Genomic DNA, 24,174 nt, shown 5'->3' on the forward strand with positions numbered 1-24,174 from the left:
CATTTGAACCTGTTTTTACTCATCTAAAAAAAATTAGTGGGAGGGATAAATGTAAAAGCAATGTGAGCACGTGCGGTTATCCATCACATCACGCTTATAATCGCTCACTGAGGCCAATCGATTTCATAAGGTGTAGCAATGCCTGCACTGCTTTGTAAACCAGCGACGCGTGGGGCCATGTTCCAAAAATATTTTTCTCTGTAACTGGTCAATTATGCCTTAACTTCCTTAACCTAACGTGGGGTAGCAAACTGGACGCACCGGTCTGCTCGACTTCCTTGCTTTTTCTTTCGTGTTTTCCTCGTTCTTTATTCATTAATTTTCTTTTCTTTCTTTCTCACAGCTCGAGTCCCCAGTCGACTTTTCCCCATATGCTTGTTCCCTCGTTCAAGTAGATATCTACCAATGTTAAGCTACTTGTTCCTTGGTTATTCATTATAACATTGCCGTATGGAATATCGCCTCTAACTGGCACACAGAGAAGGACAGACAATTCCAGCGTTGTACTTCTCTGCCCTTTCTATATTGATGAAAACTGGGTAAGAAAGAGATGCCTTAGCAGGCAGCCAGCGTTTCGACCAGGTAACTTTCTCCTGTAGGGCTGGTTAGAGAAAGCCTCCCTTTCAGAAAAATCTGTTCCATACGGATTATTTATTCGCCCACAGTTCATCAATTCAATCTCCATATTTCTGTACGTGTACCTGGGCATTTCTTCCATGTAACCATCAACTTCTGTTGTCTCTTTCTGGGCTGTTAAACAATGCTTCAGCCTTCGGCATATTAATCGCCGTAGGTATCACTAATGATGCTTGCACGCAAAATAAAAACACAAGAGAGACACGCTAAGAAAGATAACGCATGATGTTTGTCTCCATGGGCGCAGGTACAACGCGGTGATTCAGCCGCTGAGCCGTCGCTTGTCCCGTTGTGAAGCTGCAGTCACCATGGCGGCCATCTGGGCTTCGTCAGCGCTCCTGTCGGTGCCTACGCTGCTCTTCTCGCGCACCCGCTCCTACTACTACGCCGACCGAAGCGTGCGAACTGTCTGCCTCCTAGTGTGGCCCGACGGCATCCCGGGCGTCTCAGTGGCCGACTACTTGTGAGTACCCCGATAAAACTTCACGTCCCACTCTGTGTCATTTGTTTTCAATGTCAATGCGGTATACTTATAAACCTGACAACTACCAATATAGTACGTAGAAAGACACAAAGGAGACAGATTTGCCCACATAAATGAAGGCTTGAAGCGATTAACGGCTGTCGAACAAGGGCTGACTAAAGGCGCATTTTTGCTTAGTACGCAGTATATATTCGACCACAAAACGACTTATGACTGCCTTGGTCAAGTACCTTCTTCTTAACACCTTCCGAATTATTGTAGAAAGATCGCCAAGAAAGGAAAACAGCAGAAAAAGATTCAAAATGAAATTGTGCTTCATACTGATATGTCAGCGATAGTTATTGCATTAAATCTGAGTGCAGCTTCAGCCCTCCGGTACACAGCCACTAACTCGGTATCCAGCTCTTCAGCAGTAGGGAGCATTATGCTGATTAAGTTGTGGCTTGCGGTGCTTTTTTTTCAATAATAAATAACAGCGACTGTTACGAATGCCCCATCGCTTTCGCAAGTAAATTATTCCACTAAAGATGCGTATATCTAGAATGCAAACACTTTGTGAACTATAAGATATGTAAAGGCAGAGCTTCTAAATCATACAATGTGCCAAATTTGCCCCGTACCCCAGGTTTCAGATTCCGGACATGGCGATTTCAAAAGGTGTGGGTGTTTCAGAATTTTTTCGTCACCTACGGGCAGGAATACTCATGATGAAGCGCTGATTTTCAAGCACCGCCAGAAGAAAGCAAGAAGCTCTTAACGAAGACTTTCCAATTCGATTGTATTTTCATCTGGATTGTTCGTTTCGAGCACAATGTAGCGGGCGATAAGTGATGACAGATGGGAGGAAACTTTTATATTGTTCTTGGTGGCGCGTCACTCAATCAACATCGCAGATGAACATACGACACATTCGCGGAGTTTGACGGGCACTCAGAAACTGCATTTTTGACGACATGATGAAATAGAAAAGTTGGCGTTTATAGTGAACAGCACGTACTTCTCGCGACATCGCAAACAAACTGAAATAGGAAAACGTTGCGAAAACACTGAATACAGTAAGCTTTCATAGCCAAAAAGTTCTGCATCTGAGTCTAGGAAACCGCTGAAGATACACACGTACAGTTGCCAAAGTACTACAAGCACTGTACTTCGAATTGTCTGAAAGCACACACATTAGTTCTTAGTTATAGACAAGTCGACGAAACGCAAGTACACATGCGTAACGTGTTACTTAAATACCTCACATATACTGAAGCATATACTCACATGACGGGAATATTGTGCATTATCTGTAGCGCAATGACTTCTGTATTTCTGAACCACTAAAATTCAATTTAGACGCACGATATTGCTGTTTATTCAAATAACGTCTAAAATGAAAGTGCTTCTTTCTTCGCAACCTCGCTGGGGGCCATGGGCCGGGTATTTTAACAAAGATACAATGAATATTTCTCTATTCAGTAGAAAAGTCCGCTTGCTCTCAAGGCAGCTTTCCTGTGTTCTCAGCAAAAAGATCATTTTGGTCAGAATTCTAAGGTGTTCCGTGTTATTCTATTTAAACCACTCATCTATAAAACGGTCAATTCTGTAAAATCTAAGAGGCCACAGAAAATTTGAAGCATTACTGCGTCGCTTACGGCTCGGTAACGCATGTACGTGGCATTTCTCGCGCCGAGTAAAATGCGCCCCTAGTACGAAGTGCCCTTGTCGTCACGCAGACAAAGACGTACACCACCTAATTTTTGAGTGCCCAAGACACGAAACTGCAAGAGGAACACTGAGGCTATATCCAATGGTGTTAGATCGGAACCGAATAAAATAAAGCAAAAGTACATTCTATGGTAATAGGTGCCGAAATCATGACCTGACTATGAGCCTAGCCGTGTAAGGGGGGTCTACGGAATAATTTTATATAAACGTGAACTTGAATCCACGCAAACTAGCGCTTTTGTATTTCACGCCTGTCGAAATGAGGCCGTTAAAACGCGGATTAAATCCGCCACCTTGAGCACAGCAGCGCACCATCACAGCTACTGCGGTACCGTGGCGCGTTTCGAATTACGTTTTCCATGTGTCCCGGTAGGACAGGGCAATGTCCTACCGGGATGGCCCTTTCTGATGGTAACTTCTGAATTAACGTCAACAGCAACAGCGCACTGAATGCAAAATAGCGGGGAGCGGCAATGCACAAGGACTTGAACTGACTTTACTGAAGTTTTTCCTATAGCCTCAAACTGGATTGTGGCGACTGCAGGAAGCGACCTTCGCGTGCAAAAGTTCAGAAGGAAATAAAACGAATAAATGTTGTTGTGCCACTGCCAGACGACGCAGGAAAGGCATTCTTTGCTTTGGCAAGTGCAGTTTCGGGCACAGAATGAATCTAAATAAACCACTATCCAAATCATTCTGACGACCTCGCATTGGTGAAAGAACAACTTTCTAGTAAGGCCAAACAAACCACCGACCGCGTGTGTAGGCAACCATAAAAAGTCATAGTTTTGCCCCAAAGGCTAAGCGACGATTGCGATAGCAAATTAGCAGACAGCTATGCGAAGTAATGATTGTAATTTTATGGGCAGTATAAATATCTAAACATTGGCTTACTAACTAAATTTGCGAGCATGGTGTCACGCACGTGCAAGCAAATATGAACACATCTAACTCGATGACCACAGAAACTCGCTGTCAAGAACGCTGGCGTGAGAAACCGCGGCAGCAGCAGCGAGTGAATTGGCCTTCGTAACTAAGCAGCGGGAACACAGCGCAGACTGTCTCTATTGCAAATCGCTTTTAAGATAATATGGATCGCACTATTCAAATTTATATTCAATTACATTTGGAAAACATATCCAGATCATATTTCACCGACTATTCTGTGTTAAAATGCAGCATTTCTTCCTAAAGACGAGTTATTCGTGGAAGGCGCTGTGCAGTTAGCTGAATACAACCATTTCTTCTGCTTTTATGACATCTTGTCTTTTTCTGACTTTCGATGGACTTATTTAAAATTAAGTACGCTTAATTTATTGTTTTAACCATCGCTGCTATTGATTGAGTTTCCGACGCTAGGGTACCTACGAGACAGCTTCGTCTGCCTCACATCGTAAATTAAGAAATGAAAACAGAAATACCTCTCTCTGCCGTAGACAGCGAGTATTTTAGTCCACCTCCATGAATTTCCAAAAACTCATACGTCGCTTGTTACAACATCGCAATGGTTGTGAGCACTGACGAATACGTCGAAGTTGATGACGACGTGAGACGCGCGGAACTAGTGGTCACCGTTGTCGACCAAGCCAACATGTACCAGAAAGAGGTGAAGGTCGAGGAAACGAGTCATTAATTGCTTGAAGACGAACAAAAAACCTGTTGTATGACAGTGGGGAAAGTGGTGGCATACCATTCTGTGTATCTGCACCTCGCATAGCTGCAGGGTTTCACCGTGTAGCGTGCGTCAACCTCAGTGACATAATGTTGGCTGCACTCGCAAATTCCGTCCCAGGAAGAGTGGAAATAACATCAACAACTTTAAATGCGTGAGCACTAAAGTATCACCTCTATATACAAGTAGATAACGAGGGCTACATATCTATCTATTTGTGTATGTATGCAAGCATCCATGAGCGCTATAAGGTAAACATATTCCAAGCTTTGATATTCCGATTCTGCAATCATCCCTCCACGATTAGTCGAAAGCTTTTTTGCCCCAACCGCACTTCGCCTGTCAGTCACGCGGCGTTACGCAAACTGCGATAGCTCCCCATCTGATATGACGCGTACACTCTGATTATGCATGATTGCACTGAACAAAAGAAAAATAGTTATTTCTGATTCGACATCTATTCGCCATTAGCCCTCGGCTATTGGTCAAAAGTTTTCGGGCTGCACCCGCTTCACCTGCCTGTCACGCGACGTCACGAAATCGCAAAACCTCACGGCGTCAAAGTGACGTATACGCGTTAAAGATGCAATAATATACCGAGCAAAACTGAATTTTCTTCTGCACAGCCGCAGGCTGCCCCGTTCCGAAAGAAATAAAAGATGGCTGCTGACGATAGCTGAGGCACTTGCTACTCGCACCTGCCGGAGAGCATGGATTTATTTGCCTGTAATAATACTTTCTGCGTGGCCGTGTAAAGTTTTCGAGCACTTTCGGCACGTTTACGACCCCGTTCTGCCAACTCTCCTTTGCAGAGGATTGGTTTTAGCGTCATTCTTACGCTTCCGTTGCATGCCGCCGTGATTTTCGACCAGCCACCGCAAGCTCAGTAAGGAAAAGCGGAACAATCGCAGACGGCAACAGTACCCTATTCATGCGGTTATCGATTTTCAGTACAGTGGCTCGGCCCCATCGAATCCCTCTTTACTTGGGCATGTTCCTCGCCTTTTGTGAGCCAATTAGATAAGACCAGCCGCTCAGTGTAGGCAATCTTATTCGGTTTTCAAGGAAACGAATGTGACCTCCTATGAACGAGGGGAGCGTTTGATTGGTTTGTTCAGCCAACCCTGGCGGGTGACTGCCCGATGCGTACGCCGGCGGTTACGCAAATTTGACGTCAGGAGATTGGAATAAAGCATATTGGAATAGTTTTAGGTTATACGGCCCAGGGTCCCATGTTTATTTCTTTCTATGTGTCTAACCATTATTCTACCGTCCTGGGTCTCTAGATAGTGCATTGTAAACAGTTCGAAACCAACCATCGTTACAACTCGGATCACTGACCATGCGGCAAAGTGTGCATATGTGCCGCTACTCAATGGGCCTATGTCATGCCGACATGGGTAATTATAAGTGAGGATTAGGTAAGCGCCGCTTTTCGAATAAACTCCCTACACCGAATTAGAGCACTGGATGTGTGCCACTCGGCCTTTGCTGGTCTTCAATGAACCTCTTTGATGCTATGTTCGCTAATTGGCAATGCGTCAGTAGCTGTGCGCCGCTCTTAAATTAACCTCTTTGACGACAACTTGGGTAACTACGTATGTGGCACTAGGATTGTGCCGCTCTACAATGAGAAAAAAGATGCCTTTAGTTTCCCCGATCATGAGTGGAATAGAACCCGCGTCACGAGGGTTCTTCAAAGACAGCAACTAGACACATCATCATACTTGGTACACTTGGTATGTGGTGCTTTTATAAGAACACTTTTCACGCCAGTGCTTCAGCGAGCTGTGCCATGAATGCACTGGGTACGTGCCGCTCTCGAATGAATCTCTTCCCAACTCGAATCACCGAGTATGTGCCAGTAAGCGTGCAGCAAGCGAGGAAAGAATTCTCAGCATTTGCAGGAACCAACGTGCCACGCTTCTCATCTGGGAGGCCGCGCGCCATTTCCTCGGTGGTGCCACTAGATGCGGCAGCGTGTCCAAAACGAAGCGGGAGAGAGGAGCTCGGTTGCATTTCTGAGGCCAAGCGCAGGCTTCGAGGTAGCGACACTAGATGGCGCCGAATGTTCTTTGGGACCAATAGAATCTGAAAATAAATGGTAAGCGGTGATGCTGCTTTACTGAAAAACATAGCAATGTAGGGCCACAATTACTATGAGGTGGTGGGTAGAATCTGGAAAGGAGTAATGGTGCCAGCGCTAACATTCGCAAATGTCAATATTTACTCAAAATCGGATATCTTGTCGGGGTTGGAAGTTAGCCAAAGATAGGCAGGCCGTTTGGCTTTGGGAGCTCACAGTAAAACCACAAATTAGCCAGGGCAGGTTGAGGTAGGTTGGGTTTCTTTTGGAGTCAGAAAAGCAGAGAGCAAAAGTAGTCTTGAAGGAAGACTCAGAAACATGGGTGAAAATAAACGGGCAGCTAAACTGCACAAGTATCTATAATTGAAAAGCGTGGACAGTGACTGGAGGATTAGGCAAACAAACTTGGCAACCAAGTGCACGGGTAATTGAATATGTAAGTAGACTGCCAGGTATCATCAGAAAGAAAGTGAGAGAAACAGAGACAGTTCATTGCATGCCAAGAATAGAAAAGAAAAGCAACATGGAGATCTAAAAAAATGAGAAAAGAAGAAAGTTGAAAAAAATCTGTACGACAGCACAAAGGGCAGTGCCTTCTTATTTGAGGGTCGAACCGGTTGCATAAGGAAGAGAACATACCGGAGGAACTATGTGGAACTAGATGATACTGCTGCGAAAAATCCGTAGACCACTCAGGGCATCCTTAAGCACTGCGAAGGGATTCACACAGTGGGAACCGCAGGTAACGTGCACCTTCCAGAAGCACTTGGGTTTAATGCAGACGGGACCGTCCACTGAACAGCAGTCGACATAAGCAAGAGCCCTTTAGAGCACTGGTAAAGAAACAAACAGAAAAGAGATTGATACGATCGGATATCTACAGTCATAGCTAACGGTACCAGGAAAATTTAGAAGAATAAAAAAAATTTACGAGATCTAAAGTACAAAAATTCTAGATAAAAACGCGTATACCATATCTAATTAAACTAAGCAGGCTACGTGACTATTTCGCGCCGCCTCGTTTCAAAGGGCATGCCGATAAATCACCATCATGATCAACATCGAAGCGCAAAAGAGCAGTCGCGCTTTCAGCCATTTTCTTCGATGCGTGACGTAGGCGTGACGCAAACAAAATGGCGCTGGTGGCCCCGTTTTGCTTCCGTAACGTGACGCCAAGTGGACGTTTCGCCTAAGAAACTGAAATGAAGGCACTGAATGTAGCGTTATCGGTAAAGCAAAACAGTTTTCTTCCGCAGTAAAAATAAAGCAGCTATCTCAAAGCGTATGATCATTCCCGTCGAAAACGCTTCTCGCTTCCGTCGTCTGCTGCGTACTAGCCGTCATCTGCTCCAATAGCTAGGATGCGTGTTCCCGGAAAATGGAATGAGTCATCGCATGTTGGCGCCAACGCGCTTGTTTTCTTGCTTGAGACAACATACGCGACCTACCAGTGGTGATGCGCGCACGTTCTAGGCCACGTTATTGCTATCTCGTGAAACGCAAATGACTCAGCCTGACTTGGCTGGCTGAGAAACGGCCGAATATCATGGATAGCGTTGAGCACGCCAGAGATGTCCACTAGCGCGACGCAAGTGCCGGCGCTGCCATCTCTTGTTCATTCGGCTGGTTACTCGCACCACGGGAGGAAACGTCAAGGCGCCGCCTTGCGTACATTTCTTTTTATGAATTAGAAAGAGGCCGTTGTCATAACTTTTGATTTTGTGAAAAGGCAATAATCTTGATTACAATAGAAATGCAGCAGTGAAAAGTGGACAGTTCGTACTTCAGTGGGCGCAGAAGGGTCAAAGTGGGAGAGAATCGGGGAAGTGGTAAGCCGCTCAATCAGGGTAGAGAAGGCTTTCTCCTGTAGCGGTCCCCAAGAGAAAGAGGCGTCTTTCTTAAGAAGGTCAGTGAGAGGGTGAGCGATGTCCGCAAAATTTTTCACAAATCGCCGAAAATAAGAGCATAAGCCCAGAAAACTACGGACATCGTTCGTTGAACAAGGTACAGGAAAATTTCGCACGGCGTGAACTTTCTGTGGATCAGGTTGGATTCCGGCGGCGTTGACGAGATGACCAAGCATGTTAATTTCACGGCGACCGAAATGGCACTTGGAGGAGTTTAGCTGAAGGCCAGCCCTGCGAAACACGGAGAGTATGGTTGTGAGGCGCCGCAGGTGGCTCTCAAAGTTCGGCGAAAACACAATCACATCGTCGAGGTAACACAGGCATGTAGACCACTTCAAGCCGCGCAAGAGAGAGTCCATCATGCGCTCGAATGTAGCTGGCGCATTGCATAATCCAAAGGGCATGACTTTAAATTGGTACAGACCGTCCGGTGTGACAAAGGCGGTTTTCTCGCGGTCCATCTCATCGACGCTAATCTGCCAATAGCCGGAGCGGAGGTCAATTGATGAAAAGTATTGGGATCCGTGAAGGCAGTCAAGAGCGTCATCAATGCGAGGCAAGGGATAAACATCCTTCTTTGTTATCCGGTTGAGGTGACGGTAGTCAACGCAGAAGCGCCACGAGTTATCTTTTTTCTTTACTAAGACAACCGGTGATGCCCACGGGCTACTGGAGGGTTCAATGATGTCCTTGTCCATCATCCTGTCTACTTCTTTCTGTATGATGGCCCTTTCTGTTGCCGAGACACGATATGGCCGCCTATGAATGGGGCTGGCGTCACCGGTGTTGATGCGATGCGTGACAACAGATGTCTGGCCAAGTGGACGGTCGTCCAAATCAAAGATGTCCCGATAAGATGACAGGAGATGACGAAGAGCTGTTGTTTGCTCGGAAGGAAGGTCGGGGGCGATCATCTTAGAAACATCGTCCGCAGGCGTCGAGTACGAAGGAGGGGATGACAAAGGTCCGTTCGTACTGAGGAAGGATTCAGAGGTCAAAAAAGAAATCTGAAATTCTTCCAAAGGAGTGATATGCGCTATGGCGATACCGTGTGGCAAAACATGTGACGAGAACCCAAAATTGAGGATGGGCACGCGAGCGCAGTTTTCGCGGATCCGAATTAAGGTGCTCGGTAGGGCAATATTACGCGACAAAACCACGTCAGTAAGCGGCGACAGGACGTACTCGCCATCAGGTACGGGAGGACAGGACGTCAGCAGGACATTTGTAGCAGCCTGTGGAGACAGCCTTGCAAATTCAGCAGCACATAAGCGGTGTGGAGCACAAGTGGTTGCGTCGGCAGGAAGCGGCAGGTCCAACTGTACAACACCTGCGGAGCAGTCAATTTGGGCAGAGTGTTTCGAAAGGAAGTCGAGGCCGAGAATTAGGTCGTGTGGGCAGTGTTCAAGGACGATAAATAGAACAACGGTATAATGGCCCCCAATGGTCACACGTGCTGTGCACATTCCAAGGACAGGTGACGTACTCCCATCGGCGACTCGCACGGTGCACGGTACGGCGGGGGTCAGAACCTTTTTGAGCCGGCGGCGGAGAGCAGCGCTCATAACTGAGAGCTGCGCTCCTGTATCAACGAGAGATCTAACAGGAACGCCATCGACTTCAATGTCCAGCAGGTTTCCACATGTAGGCAGGGTCAATAGAGGATTTGTGGGCCGGGTCGGAGTTGCAGCTTCACCTCCGGGAGCTGCACCGCCTAGTTTCCCGAAGCGAAGCGACCGGTTGCAGAAGGGGACGAAGAGCGGTGAACGAGAGGCGAACGGGACCTACGACCTTGCGGAGACGGGGATCGGCTGGATCTTGGTGGAGCACTGTCGGCGTTGATGTTCCTAGTCGGCGTATAGGGCGAGAAAGTGCGATTGTCGGGTACTTGGCTGTAGTGACTCGGAGACGACCACCGAGGAGGCGACGACCAGTGGTTGCGGCAATGACGGGCGATGTGTCCAATACCGGAACAATTAAAACAGATGGGTTTATCATCCGCTGTGCGCCATTCAGCTGGGTTGCGACGGAGTGGTGGAAAGCTTTGCGTCCGGGAGCGAGCGGTCGGAGAAATTTGGTAGGTGTTGGTATGGCGGACTGAGCAGAGAGATGGAATGCCCAAACTTGCTATTTCTTCCCGAACGACCGCTTGTATAAGGGAGATAGCGGGTACGCTTTCCCGACAGTCTGAACGAACGGGAGCCGGGGCCATGGCCTCAAGCTCACGGCGAACGATGCGCGTTATTTCTTCCGGTCCTGCGGGCTGAACGAACCGCGGCGGGTCTTCGCAAGAAGATGTCGCGGCGGTATTGGGCAACCGGTCGAAAGTTTGAGTGACGCGGCGGCCCTTCGCTTGTTCGAAGCGCCGGCACTCCTTAATAATTGCATCCACAGTGGCACAATCCTTACACATCAAGAGATTGAAGGCATCGTCTGCAATACCTTTCAATATATGGCCAATCTTGTCTGCCTCGGTCATGTTGTCATCAGCCTTGCGACAGAGGGCCAGCACATCCTGTATGTACACGACATAGGATTCTGTGGACGTCTGAGCGCGGCACGCAAGTTCTTTTTTAGCTGCCAGCTGACGACCGACAGGTCTGCCGAACAGGTCTCGCATTTTTTCTTTGCAAACATCCCAGCTCGTTAGGTCAGCTTCATGTGTGTCATACCATTGCTTCGCAGTTCCCTTCAGATAAAATATTACGTTTGCAAGCATCATTGTAGGATCCCACCTGTTGTTGTCGCACACTCGCTCGTACGTCGTAAGCCAGTCCTCGACGTCGACGTTGTCCGTGCCACAAAATGTTCCCGGGTCCCGTGGGTGAGTGAGGATGACCGTGGGCACGGGCTGCCGAGGCGTTGTCGCTTGTGTCGGTTGATTTGCCATTGTGGCAGCAGGTAGATGACGTCCGCTGCGAAGTTCCGTGGTGGTACCCCGCACCTCCACCAAAATGTTGCGGGAAGAAAGCAGGCCCACGAGTGAAAAATAACTTATATTTACAAATGATGGATATGGCGTTCAGGCAACCGCCAGACTTCGTCTTTCTCTAGTCCAATTCAACGTCTTCCTTCACTTCACCGTAACAATATTGCCGAAAGTTTCCTATGTTCAACCAATATTATTTCGTATAAACGAGTTCTTTTAAAAAATGATGGCCCCAAACACAAATGCCAACACTACCCGAGAGCGATGCAAATACTATGAGCACCCGTTATGAACAAAAGATTTTCTTGGCGCCAAACGGCGGGGAAAAGGCGGCGATACGCATTCCTCTCGGCTGCCATTGCATATGGCTGCTCATTAACCTGATTCGCGCGGCTCGTCGCAGCAAAAATTTTGGCGGGAAATCTAAGCAATGGCGGCCCAGTGCAACGTAACGCATCGTCAAAATGACGATTACGAAACAGCCCTTCCTGTGACGCGCCTCACGAGATATTCCTTCAGCCAATCGGCAAGCTGGCATGGCGCATCTCTTGGATCGCCACCACATATTCGCGCAATTGCAAATGCATTGCACTGGCTTCTGCACGCTACCGCTCACATTCTTTTTGAAGCGCTAACATCACAATATATCTGCCAAGGACCAAAAAAATGTATGTAAAAGACGTCACGTTTCGTCATCTTGATGAAAACGCAGAATGACATTTCGCAAAACTTCCGTTTCCCGGCACAAATTTCAAGGCACGTGAGCTCTCCACAGCCAATCAGAGAGTAAACATGGCGAATAATGGCGGCTGTGCAGCCGTCATGCGTGTCCAGAATAGCGCCCTTGATTCGTTTCAATGGAGGCACTAAGTTGTGTATTGACACGTGTCCTTTTTTATCGGGTGACCCAGTCTCACTGCCTAACAAATGTTATCGCACAGCTCAGGACGCGCCTGCATCTATCGGAAGTTTCTCGAAAGTTGTCGATGGTTCCATCCGCTGTCTGTTGTCACCGAGCCTTGTGTAATCTGATTTCATGTAGGCGCGACGCGAGTGGTGTAGAACTTTCTGGAAGACACGCGAGCACCAGTGATTAGTCTGCAACCTTCGAAGACTGATGTATAAAAGCGGACGTGCTTGACCGGCTGATCAGTCTCGCCGACCGCCGACCGTGTTCGCTGCTATTGCTGTGCTTCGACTGTAACTTGCTCGTGTGGGCAGAAGTTTGCCCAATAAAACGCTATTTTTGCCATTCACAATTTCGATTTCACCGTGACTACCACGTGACATCTGGTGGAGGTGCTAGTGCGTTCATGTACCGAACGCCTCCGCAATGCCGTGATCCAAGCTCGAACCACGAAGACAACACCCCCGTCGCCAAGAACCAGCGGGCTAGCTGCAAGGACTGCGCCCGGAGCACGGACGTTTGTCTGAGACGACCAGGAAGATCGTCACGAAGTCAACGACCACAATGACAGCACCAGCGTCCCCATCGTGCTTCAACAACCTACATAGCCACCTACCTTCCTTGGAGCTTCGTCGGAGCAGAGTCCATCCATGTTTTTCCATGTTTTCCGAAAAAAATGGAAGGACTCTGGTCGGAGGATCTGGAAACCTGGCTCGAGACTTTCGAAAGGATCTCGGTCTTCAAGTACTGGACATCTGAGGACAGGCTGCGCTACGTGTACTTCTCTTTGGAAGATGCCGCGAGGACATGGTTGGAGAACCGAGAGTGCACTATTAGAACGTGGGAGCTGTTCCGAAGTAACTTCCTGAGGACCTTCACGGACATCCTACAGAAGCAAAGGGCTGAAGTTCTATTGGAGGCCTGAGTGCAGCTACCGAACAAGAGCCTTGCCATATTTAGGGAAGAAATGAGTGGTCTATTCCACCCCGCCTACCCAGAAATGTCCGAGGAGAAGAAAGTCTGCCTACTCATGCGTGGTGTGAAGGAAGAACTTTACGGCGGAACGATACGAAGCCCACCAAAGACCGTCGAAGAGTTTCTTCGCGAAGCAATCAACATCGAGAAAACACTAGAAATGCGGAACCAACAATTCAACCGATGCAGGAACTCGACAAGCTGCGCCGGGGTGCAATAACCTGCCACCGACAACCTGCGCGAGACTATCGGAGAGGTCGTGCCGGAGGAGCTTCATCATCACTCGGAGTAGCCCCTGAATCGCCGCAGCCTCAGCTGCAAGCGATGGCGTACAGCAGCTGTAGCCCGCCGTCACGTTCCCCCTTTGCGCCCGCAGTAGGGCCCAGTGACCCCACAGTCACGTCGTTCACCACCGCCGCTGCCAGCACACCAACCCATCACCCCGCGCAGCATTCCTAAACATATTGACGGTTGGCGCGCCCCCGACAACCGTCCAATTTGCTATCATGGTGGAGAAGCCAGCTGCATCTACCGCCGATGCCCTTACCGCGAGATGGGACTACGGGGGTTCGCCATCAATGCACCGCGCCCAGAGCCAGGTGAATGCCCACGTGACACCGCTGACTATCTCGCTGCCACAAAGAGGAGCCCTCCACGACTATCCGATTCATGGTCACCAGGCCACTACCCGTTTCCGCAACGCCGACCATGCACTTGCCAAGCCCGGGGCCGGTCTGCGAGCCCATATCCAGAATACTAAAAGCAGCCACCGATGGAGGTGCGGTTGCTGTTCGTTGAAATAACGAAGATCCTTCGCCAACGACAAAGATGCCGAAGACGCCGAAGAGGCTCTCTCAACGACATAACAATGACACGCCACCATTACGATGAAGCCTGGAAGAAATGAAGGAACCGACCAGGGACCTGATGCCACTACGTACCAGCCACACATCAAAGCGACGTAGCCGCGATCTAACGCCGAGACCTAACTGCAACGTAAGACAGACAACCACTGCCTTCGACGTGCTTCTCGAAGACCATGCAGACACCGCATTACTGGACACACAAGCCGACTACTCCGTGATGAGTGGACCTCTTGCCACCCAGCTGAAGAAATTTAAGATTGCATGGGAAGGCCCTCCAATCCGGACAGCTGAGGTCACCTAATAACGCCGACTGGAATCCGCTCAGCAAGAATTACCGTTCATGATCGGACTTACCCTGCCACATTCGTTATCCTCCAACAGTGTTCACGAGAAGACATTCACGGCATGGACGTCCTGAACCAACACAGCGCAATCATCGACCTGAAGTCGAAGTCTGTAACGCCGCAGGAAGATCAAGCGATACCGCCGGACAGCTCTCGTACTCACCACGCCTTGAATGGGCTCGAAGATAAAGTGAGCATCCCACCCCGCTCCAGAATTTTTATTTTCGTCGGCACCGAAACACCCGCAAACGTAGAAGGCGTCATGGAGGGCGACTAACGTCTATTGCTCAACCATGAAATTTGCGTTGCAAAAGGGATCGCTCGACTGCATGGAGGAAAAGCGAAAGTGATGCTGACAAACTTCAGCAAGGAGTTCAAGCACATCAACAAGGGCATGACGATCGCGTACACCGAGAAAATAGTTGAAACCAGCAATGCGTTCGTCCTCTCGGATTCTGACGCATCTGCCCCGACGACCGTACATACCGAACCAGACTCGGACATATATGCAAGCCTCCTTATGATTAGGCAGCAACACCTAATAAGTCTGCTCCGATGATACAAGGACTATTATTGAGGATTCGACAAACACCAGTACTAAGGCATCGCATATTAACGGAAGAGTGCGCTCGGCCACTGTGCCAGAGGTTTCATCGAGTTTCGACGCGAGAACGTTAAGCTTTAAGACAAGTCGACGAAATGACGCGTGGAGAGATCATGCAGCCGTTGAAAAGCCCGTGGGCATCTCCTGTTGTCTTGGTGAAGAAAAGCAACGGAAGCCTACGTTTCTGCGTCGATCATTGTCGACTGAACAAGATCACGAAGAAGGACGTCTACCCACTCCCACGGACAGACGGCGCATTCGATCCGCTCTGCAAGGCAAAATACTCCTCGTCGATGGATCTCAAAACTGGCTACTGGCAAATAGAAGTCGGCCAGAGTGGTCTAGAAAAAAAACGCCTTCATCTCGCCGGACGGTCTCTTTCGGTCTCACGCCATTCGGTCTGTGCTCGGCGCCTCCCAGCTAACACAAAAGCGATAGAAGACTGCTTCCAGACTGATTCGCCAAGACGAAATGAACATCTGAAAGGCGCACTTAAACATCCGTGCAGTCCGTTAAAGTGATAAACAGTCGTATATCTTTGTGGATGTCCGGCGGATGTCACTATTCCAAGTCCTAGAATGCTGCTTAAATCACGTTATGAAAATACTCTCTTTAAATGGAATATTGTGAGGCCATTGCAAGCTTTTAAATATCCATATAGAATCCTACTAGAGTGCGGATTTGTTTGTTTTTGCTTGCTTTCCTCACCCATCCTCCTCTCCCGTTTTTCTTTCCTTGCCCTCTTCCATTCGACGTTTCGCCAGCCGACGGCCTGCGGTAGGTTTTCCTGGATGTCGTCCTAGCGTACTGCGCCGTACTGCGTACGGAGCGGCGGGCGAGGAGGACATGCAGGTACTCTAGCCTGCAGGTTTGCACAATATACGAAGTACATACAACAACAGGACCACTAGAAAAGATAGTAGCGATACTGGTTTGTTGGTACAGCTTCTATGTGAAGCCCAGAGACTACTACCAAAATTATTCACAAGTCCACTAATTAAGTGGATATTGCGTGCTGGCTGAACGTACAGAGACAGATAATCAGGATAAACAGCTGTTGTTGGCAATGCACTTGCAAACCATCTTTGAAATTTAGCGAACTGTATCAAAGCGATCTCCTCACTAATGAATTAAAATGCACCAATAATTGACAATTGACTTGCTGTACACGCTTTAGTAAATAAATTAAAATGCGCATATATAGATTCTCAGAGAAAAACTACATACTGATTGTAGGAATAAGTTGACATTTTAAACACGAGAATAATATTGCACAGAAGTTCGAAATCATGTACTAATATGAGCAAGAAAAGCCTTCTAAACTAACTGTGCGCCAAAAGAAGCCACATGCAAGCAATAAAATGAAAGGGCACCGATAAGCAATTAACACATCAATAACTTACACACAATAAAAATGACTAAAGCAATGGACGCCTCGTGCAAAAGACATCACAACTTGCCTTCCCTTTTGTGGGGCAAGAAAAGTGAAAGCCTCTATAACATTTGAAGAGTAATTACAAGGAAATAAAGCAGAAGTGAATCGTACAGAGCTACAGACACGAAGAAATGAAGATGACAGGCAGACCTCATCTCTCCCACACAATTGTTCAATTCTATTATAAACATGGAACAACTAGCCCAATTCAGCACATTGTTGAAACAATAAATGCAATATTCAAAGTAAAGCTTATACACAACTAAAATCTGAAGAAATTGCATGTTCTACCACAAAAAAAGTATACATGATGAGTCATACATCCATGATCGCACAGTCTAAAAATGCAAGAGGAGGTTAACAGTTTTCAGTGTTTCTAGAGGCACCATCATAGAAAGAAACAAAAAAAGACTAAGGCCCAAACAACGAAAGGTTCCTTTCCTTCGAGCGCTTCCTGACCTTACGTGAGGCCTCCTTACAGCGAAAGACCGATGGAGGAAGCAAGCGTACTCTGAAAGCTCCCTTCACCCGTCCTCACGTAAGGAGTGGTTGCCGGGTAGCTGGGTTCAGATTATCCCTTAAAAGCTTTACGCGAACACCATTATGCAATAAAAAATGTTGTATCGTAGCACAATCTTTAAATTGAAGAGCTAATATAGAGAAGCGTGGACGCTTTCTTCTAGTTTTGCTCACTAAACTTTAAAGAAAGTAGCGCATTACAGTGCAAAACTTGATGTGCTCCATCAACGCTGGCACGCCGGCGTCGTGCAACGCTTTCATGCCACACGCGCGACTGAAACGAACATGCCTGGCTAGACATACCGTGCTAGCGCTTCTCCGCAGATGGGCGACAGCACGCCTGCGCAAGCAAAGGTCACGTGGTTAAGCAGTGAGGTGAAGCGCTCGTTAAGGGCCAAGAGCAGCGCTAGGACGCATGAAGATAGCTTTGGGGCTACCTTATGCTGAGGAAGCACCAAGGAAGCCTTCACCGAGGGCCCCTCAGTAAGGAAGCTTTCAGAGTGACATGAGGTAGCCTCACCACAATGAATTCTTCCTTACTGAGGTAAGGAAGATTTCATTGTTTGGCCCTAAGGCTCATGCCTTCACCAGTCCCTAGAGGTGTACAGTCTCGCAAATGGTCAACACCATTCACTGCGCTCAACACGCCACAGCTTTGTCATCTCTAATAATGGTCATCAGTCACATTGTTTTTTCAGGAGACTGACTTTATTGAAAACAGCACACAATATTAGTTTTGTCAGTCACTTGTGGCACGGGACACAAGTGGAAGCTCTCCCCACTTGGGTTCTTTTGCACTGTAGTCTTCCGTGAATGGGACGCACACTTGAACGTCAAAGAAACAAATACCCCCCCCCCCCCCCCCCACACACACACACAAGCAGATTCTGCTGCACTATGGTGGTACTGTGAAGAGTATGCAAAGCGAATATGGTTTAACTTCTTCAGAGGCTTGAATTCTTCCGATGTTCTCGATGCGCTTTCTGAGGTATGATGCATCTGATACTGTACGATGCCAACCAGATTCCGCCCTCCCACCATTTCAAGATTCCGCTTGGCTTTCTCATGGGCTAAAAGCAGCAAAATTCTTGTGGGCTCCTTGTGCACGAAAACAGGTTGCTGGGCTAGTTCCTTAAGCAGGTCTTCTTACTGTCAAAACACTAGGCATGTGGAAAGCACATGTGAATTGAAGTGAACTTTTCTTAAATCTAACTGAGGGTATTGCGTATAGAAATCACCAACCAGTGTAAGGTCGCCTATTTCGCAAGTTTTTAGGAGGCTGTTGTCTTGACTAGGTGATTGTTAGGTGACAGCAGCCGCCTGAAACTGTCCCGAGAAAGTATCATCTATTATTCAATAAAGGAGGAGGAGAAACAGACAGAAAAATAGCGAGGTTAGGCAGTTCTCAGACCGGCTATAGAAGAAGGAGAATATGTCACTGCTGAAAATCTGTCTCTAAGACCAGTCCTCCGCAAGAAGCGCAACAAAGCTTTAAAAGCCTTCTGTGCTGAGGACGGTCTCGGCCAGTGTCCCAGGATCCTTTCCTCTGACAAAGGGCGTTTGTATTTCATTAAAAAAATTATTACGGAATGCATTTCAGGTAAAGTTGTAACAGAAATTAGGCAATTGCGGCACTGAAAAGAGGGCACAGCTGCAATGATGTAGCATTTTTACACCACACCAATTTTATTTGCTGTGCTACACTGAAAGCTCCATTCACTACACACATGGCATAGCTAATTCAGAATTGGGGGAGCTTTGAGGGTATACCTGCAGCAGCAGTTAATATATAGAATATTGAACACTTGGCAATGTCAAGAAAGGCATCGCATATTTCAGATTGAACAAATATCTTGCGATTCCTTAAATATTACAACAGAGGAGTGCAACCTTAAGGAATCGCAGCCATTTGCAAAAAAGCTGTTTCAAGCCCTTACAATAACATCAAAATGTTACACGTCTCCGAGTTACATGTTTCAAACCCTGCCCGCAGTATCATTTTCAACCATTTGTAAAGAAATTGCATCATCTTGCTTTTATAAAAGCTTGTAGCGCTGAACAGGGTTTTATGAAACTTCAGAGAAGCACAGTCGTGCAACAAACTTTTCTAAAGATTCACTACTGCAGGTCAATGTGCTGGTATTTATTTGGACAAACGAATTGCAAGCGCTAAATGAACCACCTAATGCAGAGCCTGGCATATTGTTATTTCGTAATCTAACAAACTTTTTTGAGCTGCAGATAATTTCTAGCATGGCCTGTCTCTCAATATATTAGGCTGGACGAAAAAAAACAGTATTTAAGGCCATAACTCATTAATGTGTTAAATTATACAAACCCACTGCTTATAATAATTTTTGAAAGTGCCTACTTGATACAATACTCTGATTTCACATTCTGAGATTCATTATTTATGTTACATGTGCACAAGCTGGTAATTTCGTGCAATGGCAATAATATGAAATAGCAGAGACCTGCTGTTTTGGCATTGTAGAGTTTCATTTTCATGGCCATTTGGGAGGCGGCATTTCCCTCTGACCCTTTCCGCTTTTGTAGAGGGTACATAGCCTATGTCTGCAGGCACATGCATGCACGCAAGAATGTGCCTACAGAGTAACTTACAAAAAAACACTTCATTGTTATACTGATAATCTTGGGGTGTCCGTTTCTTTTTCGACAGGATATTGTCGCTGCGCATTCTTGCACAATAAACCACTAGTGCGTTTTTTTTTTCGCTGAATTACGAAAAAGAAAGTTTAAAGTAAGCAAAATAAAAGATGATGTAAATACCTACACTATCTGCGTATGTTACCAAAGAAAATAAAAAGTGCAAGTCTCAAAACAAGGCAACAGTGCACTATATATAGGGCGGGTACGGCTTTCAGCTGTAATTCTAGAGTATTTCACTGCCATTACTGACCGTACAGGTCACTATAGGGCCAATTTCACTTCTGCATATTTGCTGAAACAGTGTTATTTGCAATTAGTGATTTAGCAAATGTAAATTTTGTGGACTGATCATACAGCTTACCTTGGAAATAACGAGTAAATTAGTGTTTCAACTTGTGGCTGTGAATACGGAAAATTAAAAAAAATACATATGATGACATCAATATGTACAAGCACCTCCTCATGAATGACATTTACTCGTGATGGGACTGCTTGAACCTGGGGCGCTATAACGTAAAACTATTCCAAACTTTTCTATTCCAATTCTGCTATCAGCCCTCCAAGATTGGTCAAAAACTTTTTTCGACCACCCCCCATTTCACCTGTCTGTCACGCGACGTTACAAAAACCGCAATACCTCCCCATCTGATATGATGTGTGCACACTGATTATGCATCATTTGAAAGAAAAAAAAAACAGTTATTTCTGATTCGACCCCTTTTCGCCATTAGCCCTCGGCTATTGGTAAAAAGTTTTCGGGCTGCACCCACTTCACCTACCTGTCACGCGACGTCACAAAACCGCACGAACTCACCGCGTCAAAGTGACGTGTACGCGATAAAGATGCATTAATATGCCGAACAAAACTGATTTTTTTTCGGAATAGCCGCAGGCTGCCCCGTTCCGAAAGCAATAAAAGATAGCTGCCGCCGATCGCTGAGACGCTGGCTACTCGCACCTGCCGGAGAGCATGGGTGTATTTGCGTATAATAAAACTTCTTGCGTGACCGTGTAACGTTTTTAAGCACTTTCGACACGTTTACTACCTCATTCTGCCAACTCTTCTTTGCTGAGGGTCAATTTTAGCGTCATTTCTAAGCTTCCGTTGCATGCCACCGCGATTTTCGACCAGCCACCACAAGCTAAGTAAGCGAAAGCCGACCAATCGCAGACGCCGGCACCACCCTCTTCATCCGGTTATCGGTTTTCAGTGCACTGGCTCTGCCCTAGTGAATCCCTCTCCACTTGAGCGTTCTCCTCGCCTCTTGTCAGCCAATTAGATACAACAAGCCGCTCAGTGTAGGCAATGTTATTCCTTTTTCAAGCAAACAAAAGGGACCTCCTATGAACGAGGAGAGCGTTTGATTGGTCTGTTCAGACAACCCTATGGGTGACCGCCCGGTGCTTGCGTCGGTGGTTACGCAAATTTGACGTCAGGAAATTGGAATAGAAACATATTGGAATAGTTTTACGTTATAGGGCCCCTGGTTACTGTCCACAAAACGGACTACGGTGAAACCTAAAAGCAGAATAAAAATGCAATGAATGTTGCAGCTGGAAAATTGACTACACCATAAATTTGAGCAGTACATATTGCAGTTATGTGGTCTATGTATGAACACGACACAGGTGTACCATTCCTAACCATCAATGGCCTCGAGAAGACATAATACAGCTTGGATTTCTGTTCTTGATCTGCAAATAAACACTATTAATAAGTCATTTTCCGTTCTACCCATATCGAAATGCAGCCCCTATTGCCGAGCTCTAGTACTGTAATCTCATGCTCTGCATCATATCATCAGACACCAAGCCTCCAGATGTATGCACAGCATTGTTAGAATTGAGTGGACATCAATAATAGTGTCTCTCATTATGTTGTTACTTACCATGTTTAGTGAAGTCATCCGTGGATATTGAAGAGGGGCTCATGCTAAAGTGATGGAGTGCTTGGGGGTATCGAGAGCCCATGACCTAAGCAAAAAAAGATTTGTAGAATAGGGTAGGTGTAATTCATTTGTTAATACTGGAAGAGAACCACTGCAGGTCGCATGTGATGTTACATTGCAGTAAAATAGTTTTGTCATTTACTAACACGGCCGTTACTCGTTCATGTCTTTTTCTTTCAATATCAGTAGACCAACATGAGTGTTTCAACGTAAGTATTTAGGGGTTATTTGTGCAAAAATTCATTCTCAGTCTAACCACACTAAACATGTAAACAAGCAAACACTTTTAAACCTAGATTAGTTACGCCGCACTTTGAACTAATGCCCGACGTTATACTAACCTATACTAAAGTTACAAATTATCACCGTTGAATACGCATCCGTGGTTTGGTACTCGTACAAACAACGTAAAATAGGCTTACTTAAATTAGGCAAAGAAATCTATTCGTTTCACCTGCCATAATTACAGTCGCGGTCACTGAACCTCCAACGACTCTTGCCGCGTTAGCACAGTTAATATCTAAAGTTTGTGCACTTGAACGCCGCCTCTGGCCTTTGCCACGGTAGTCATAGTACACTTGCCAAAGAAAAGTGTGCTTCTAATCTCTATGCTTAGAAGATAGCGTTTTTTGCTCTAAATAACAGGTTCAAGTACCTTTTTTCCATGCGCAATACAATCCCGGAATTCGTTATCCGGTACTAATCGATTTTTGCCAATAAATGAGCTTTTAGTAACCGTAAAAGAGTACTTCTCGAATACGTTGACAGTTTTACGTCTATCTTTGTCTTCTATTATTCATGTTAGCTTGCCTGTATACTAATTTATGGCACACACTCGTGCTACAGCCGTGTAATAGTACTGTGATATACGCTTATCAATACCAAAACTACATAATTTGCATGTGCGTGATTTCCGGTTCATTCAGTGAGCGTGTTCACTATTGCTAGGTACCTGCCTGCTCACGCTGCTATAGTGAGCTGTATCCGTGCTGCCTTATTGATCCGATGGTACTTCTCGTGTTTCGATCATGCCTACCTGCGCAGTTTTCGGTTGCCACCCAAAGAATAACACGGCGAAATAGCCAAACAACGCCGAACCAGGTCTGCACCATTTACCAAAAGTGCTAAGGCACAAACGCAGACTCCTGTCGGAAAAATGCCGGTTCCTGTGGTGATAAGTAAAGACGGGATAAACAAATAATTTCCAGAAGATGCATGGCTCCTTTCCAGATTGCGAAATAGATTCATGGTAGAGCGCAATGCAAGGGACAACAAAAGAATTCAGTAGCACTTTATTGACAAATGCGAGTGAAATGCATTAGCATTACGTCGCACCTATTTAAGGCACCGGTTCAACAACTTAAACAGCGTTAACCACATTGCAAAGTGTTGTGACAACGCAAGGGCCCAGGGCAAGGCAAATGGAATGACCAACACTTTGTCATCTTGACTTTTTATTTTATTTATGCGTTAGGACTAGTAGTGCCGAAGTAGAAAAAAGTGTATATGCGTGTGTATATTACGCACAAACATGCAGACACACACACACGCGCGCGCGCGCGTGTGTGTGTGTGTGTTTGTGTGTGCGCGCGCGTGTGTGTGTCTAACAACTTTTTTCCACTTTGCCACTACTAATCCTAGCGCATTAACAAAATAAAAAGCCAAGATGATGAAGTGTTAGCCATCTCTATTGCCTTGCCCTGGGCCCTAGCGTTATCACAAACCAGAAGCAACGCGCCCAATTTTCTACTGCTCTAAAGATATTACGATGCTAATCCAAAGCTCAGTTGGACCAGCTGTCTCATGTACAGCAGGTGCATTTGTCAAATTTAGTAGTTGCCAACTGGAAAACCAAAACTCACGCAAAGCAGCAAACACCTCATTTGTGCTTCACCAGCTTTAGTTTCACACACACACAAACATAAACAGACAAAAGAAAAACCGTGCACACATGGTTGAACCTGTGTATGAAGCAAGCTGTCGGTGAACAGAGCAACTCAAAGCAAAATGATACGAGGAACCTCTCACTGCCGCATGCGATGTAACTTTCCTTCATTCATTTCAACGAGAACGGTCATAAAAGAGGCATGCCGGGAGGTGCTTCTAACTACAGTTATACGTAGACCTTCATTTCTTGCAGAGTGACGCTGATTACAAACTACATCAGGTAATTATAATCATACCCACGTGCTTCGTGGTTGGAAGTACCTTGGGGTGTTAAGTCACATCCACATGGACGCTTCTGTGCGGGGTTTTCGCTAAAGTTCAATGTATAACATTGGACGCCACGGTTTCTGCGAGTGATCCTGCACAAGAACGTCAACGGAAGAATCCCGAGGCCATGCGATGAAGATTGCAGCAGGTCTCAACATTCCGCGCAAAATGGGGACTCAAAAAACCGGCATAACAGGGCAAAACTAATGCCCATGCATTGTACAGTCGGATTAATCCAATTGTTGACGCTGAATGTTTTTTTACAGA

The 24,174-nt window shown here is 46.4% G+C and overlaps 1 protein-coding gene across 1 annotated transcript in view; it reads left to right on the forward strand.

Annotated features, from left to right (window-relative positions):
• LOC139052513 (tachykinin-like peptides receptor 86C) overlaps nt 1-24,174 on the forward strand; it is a 331,385-nt gene that overhangs the window by 118,136 nt on the left and 189,075 nt on the right. The window contains exon 2 of the mRNA XM_070529630.1: nt 884-1,099. Coding sequence (XP_070385731.1) covers nt 884-1,099 — 216 coding nt within the window. The remainder of the gene's footprint in view (nt 1-883; nt 1,100-24,174) is intronic.

Source organism: Dermacentor albipictus, unplaced genomic scaffold (genome assembly GCF_038994185.2).
Source record: "Dermacentor albipictus isolate Rhodes 1998 colony unplaced genomic scaffold, USDA_Dalb.pri_finalv2 scaffold_26, whole genome shotgun sequence".
In the NCBI taxonomy this organism is placed as follows: Eukaryota; Metazoa; Arthropoda; class Arachnida; order Ixodida; family Ixodidae; genus Dermacentor; species Dermacentor albipictus.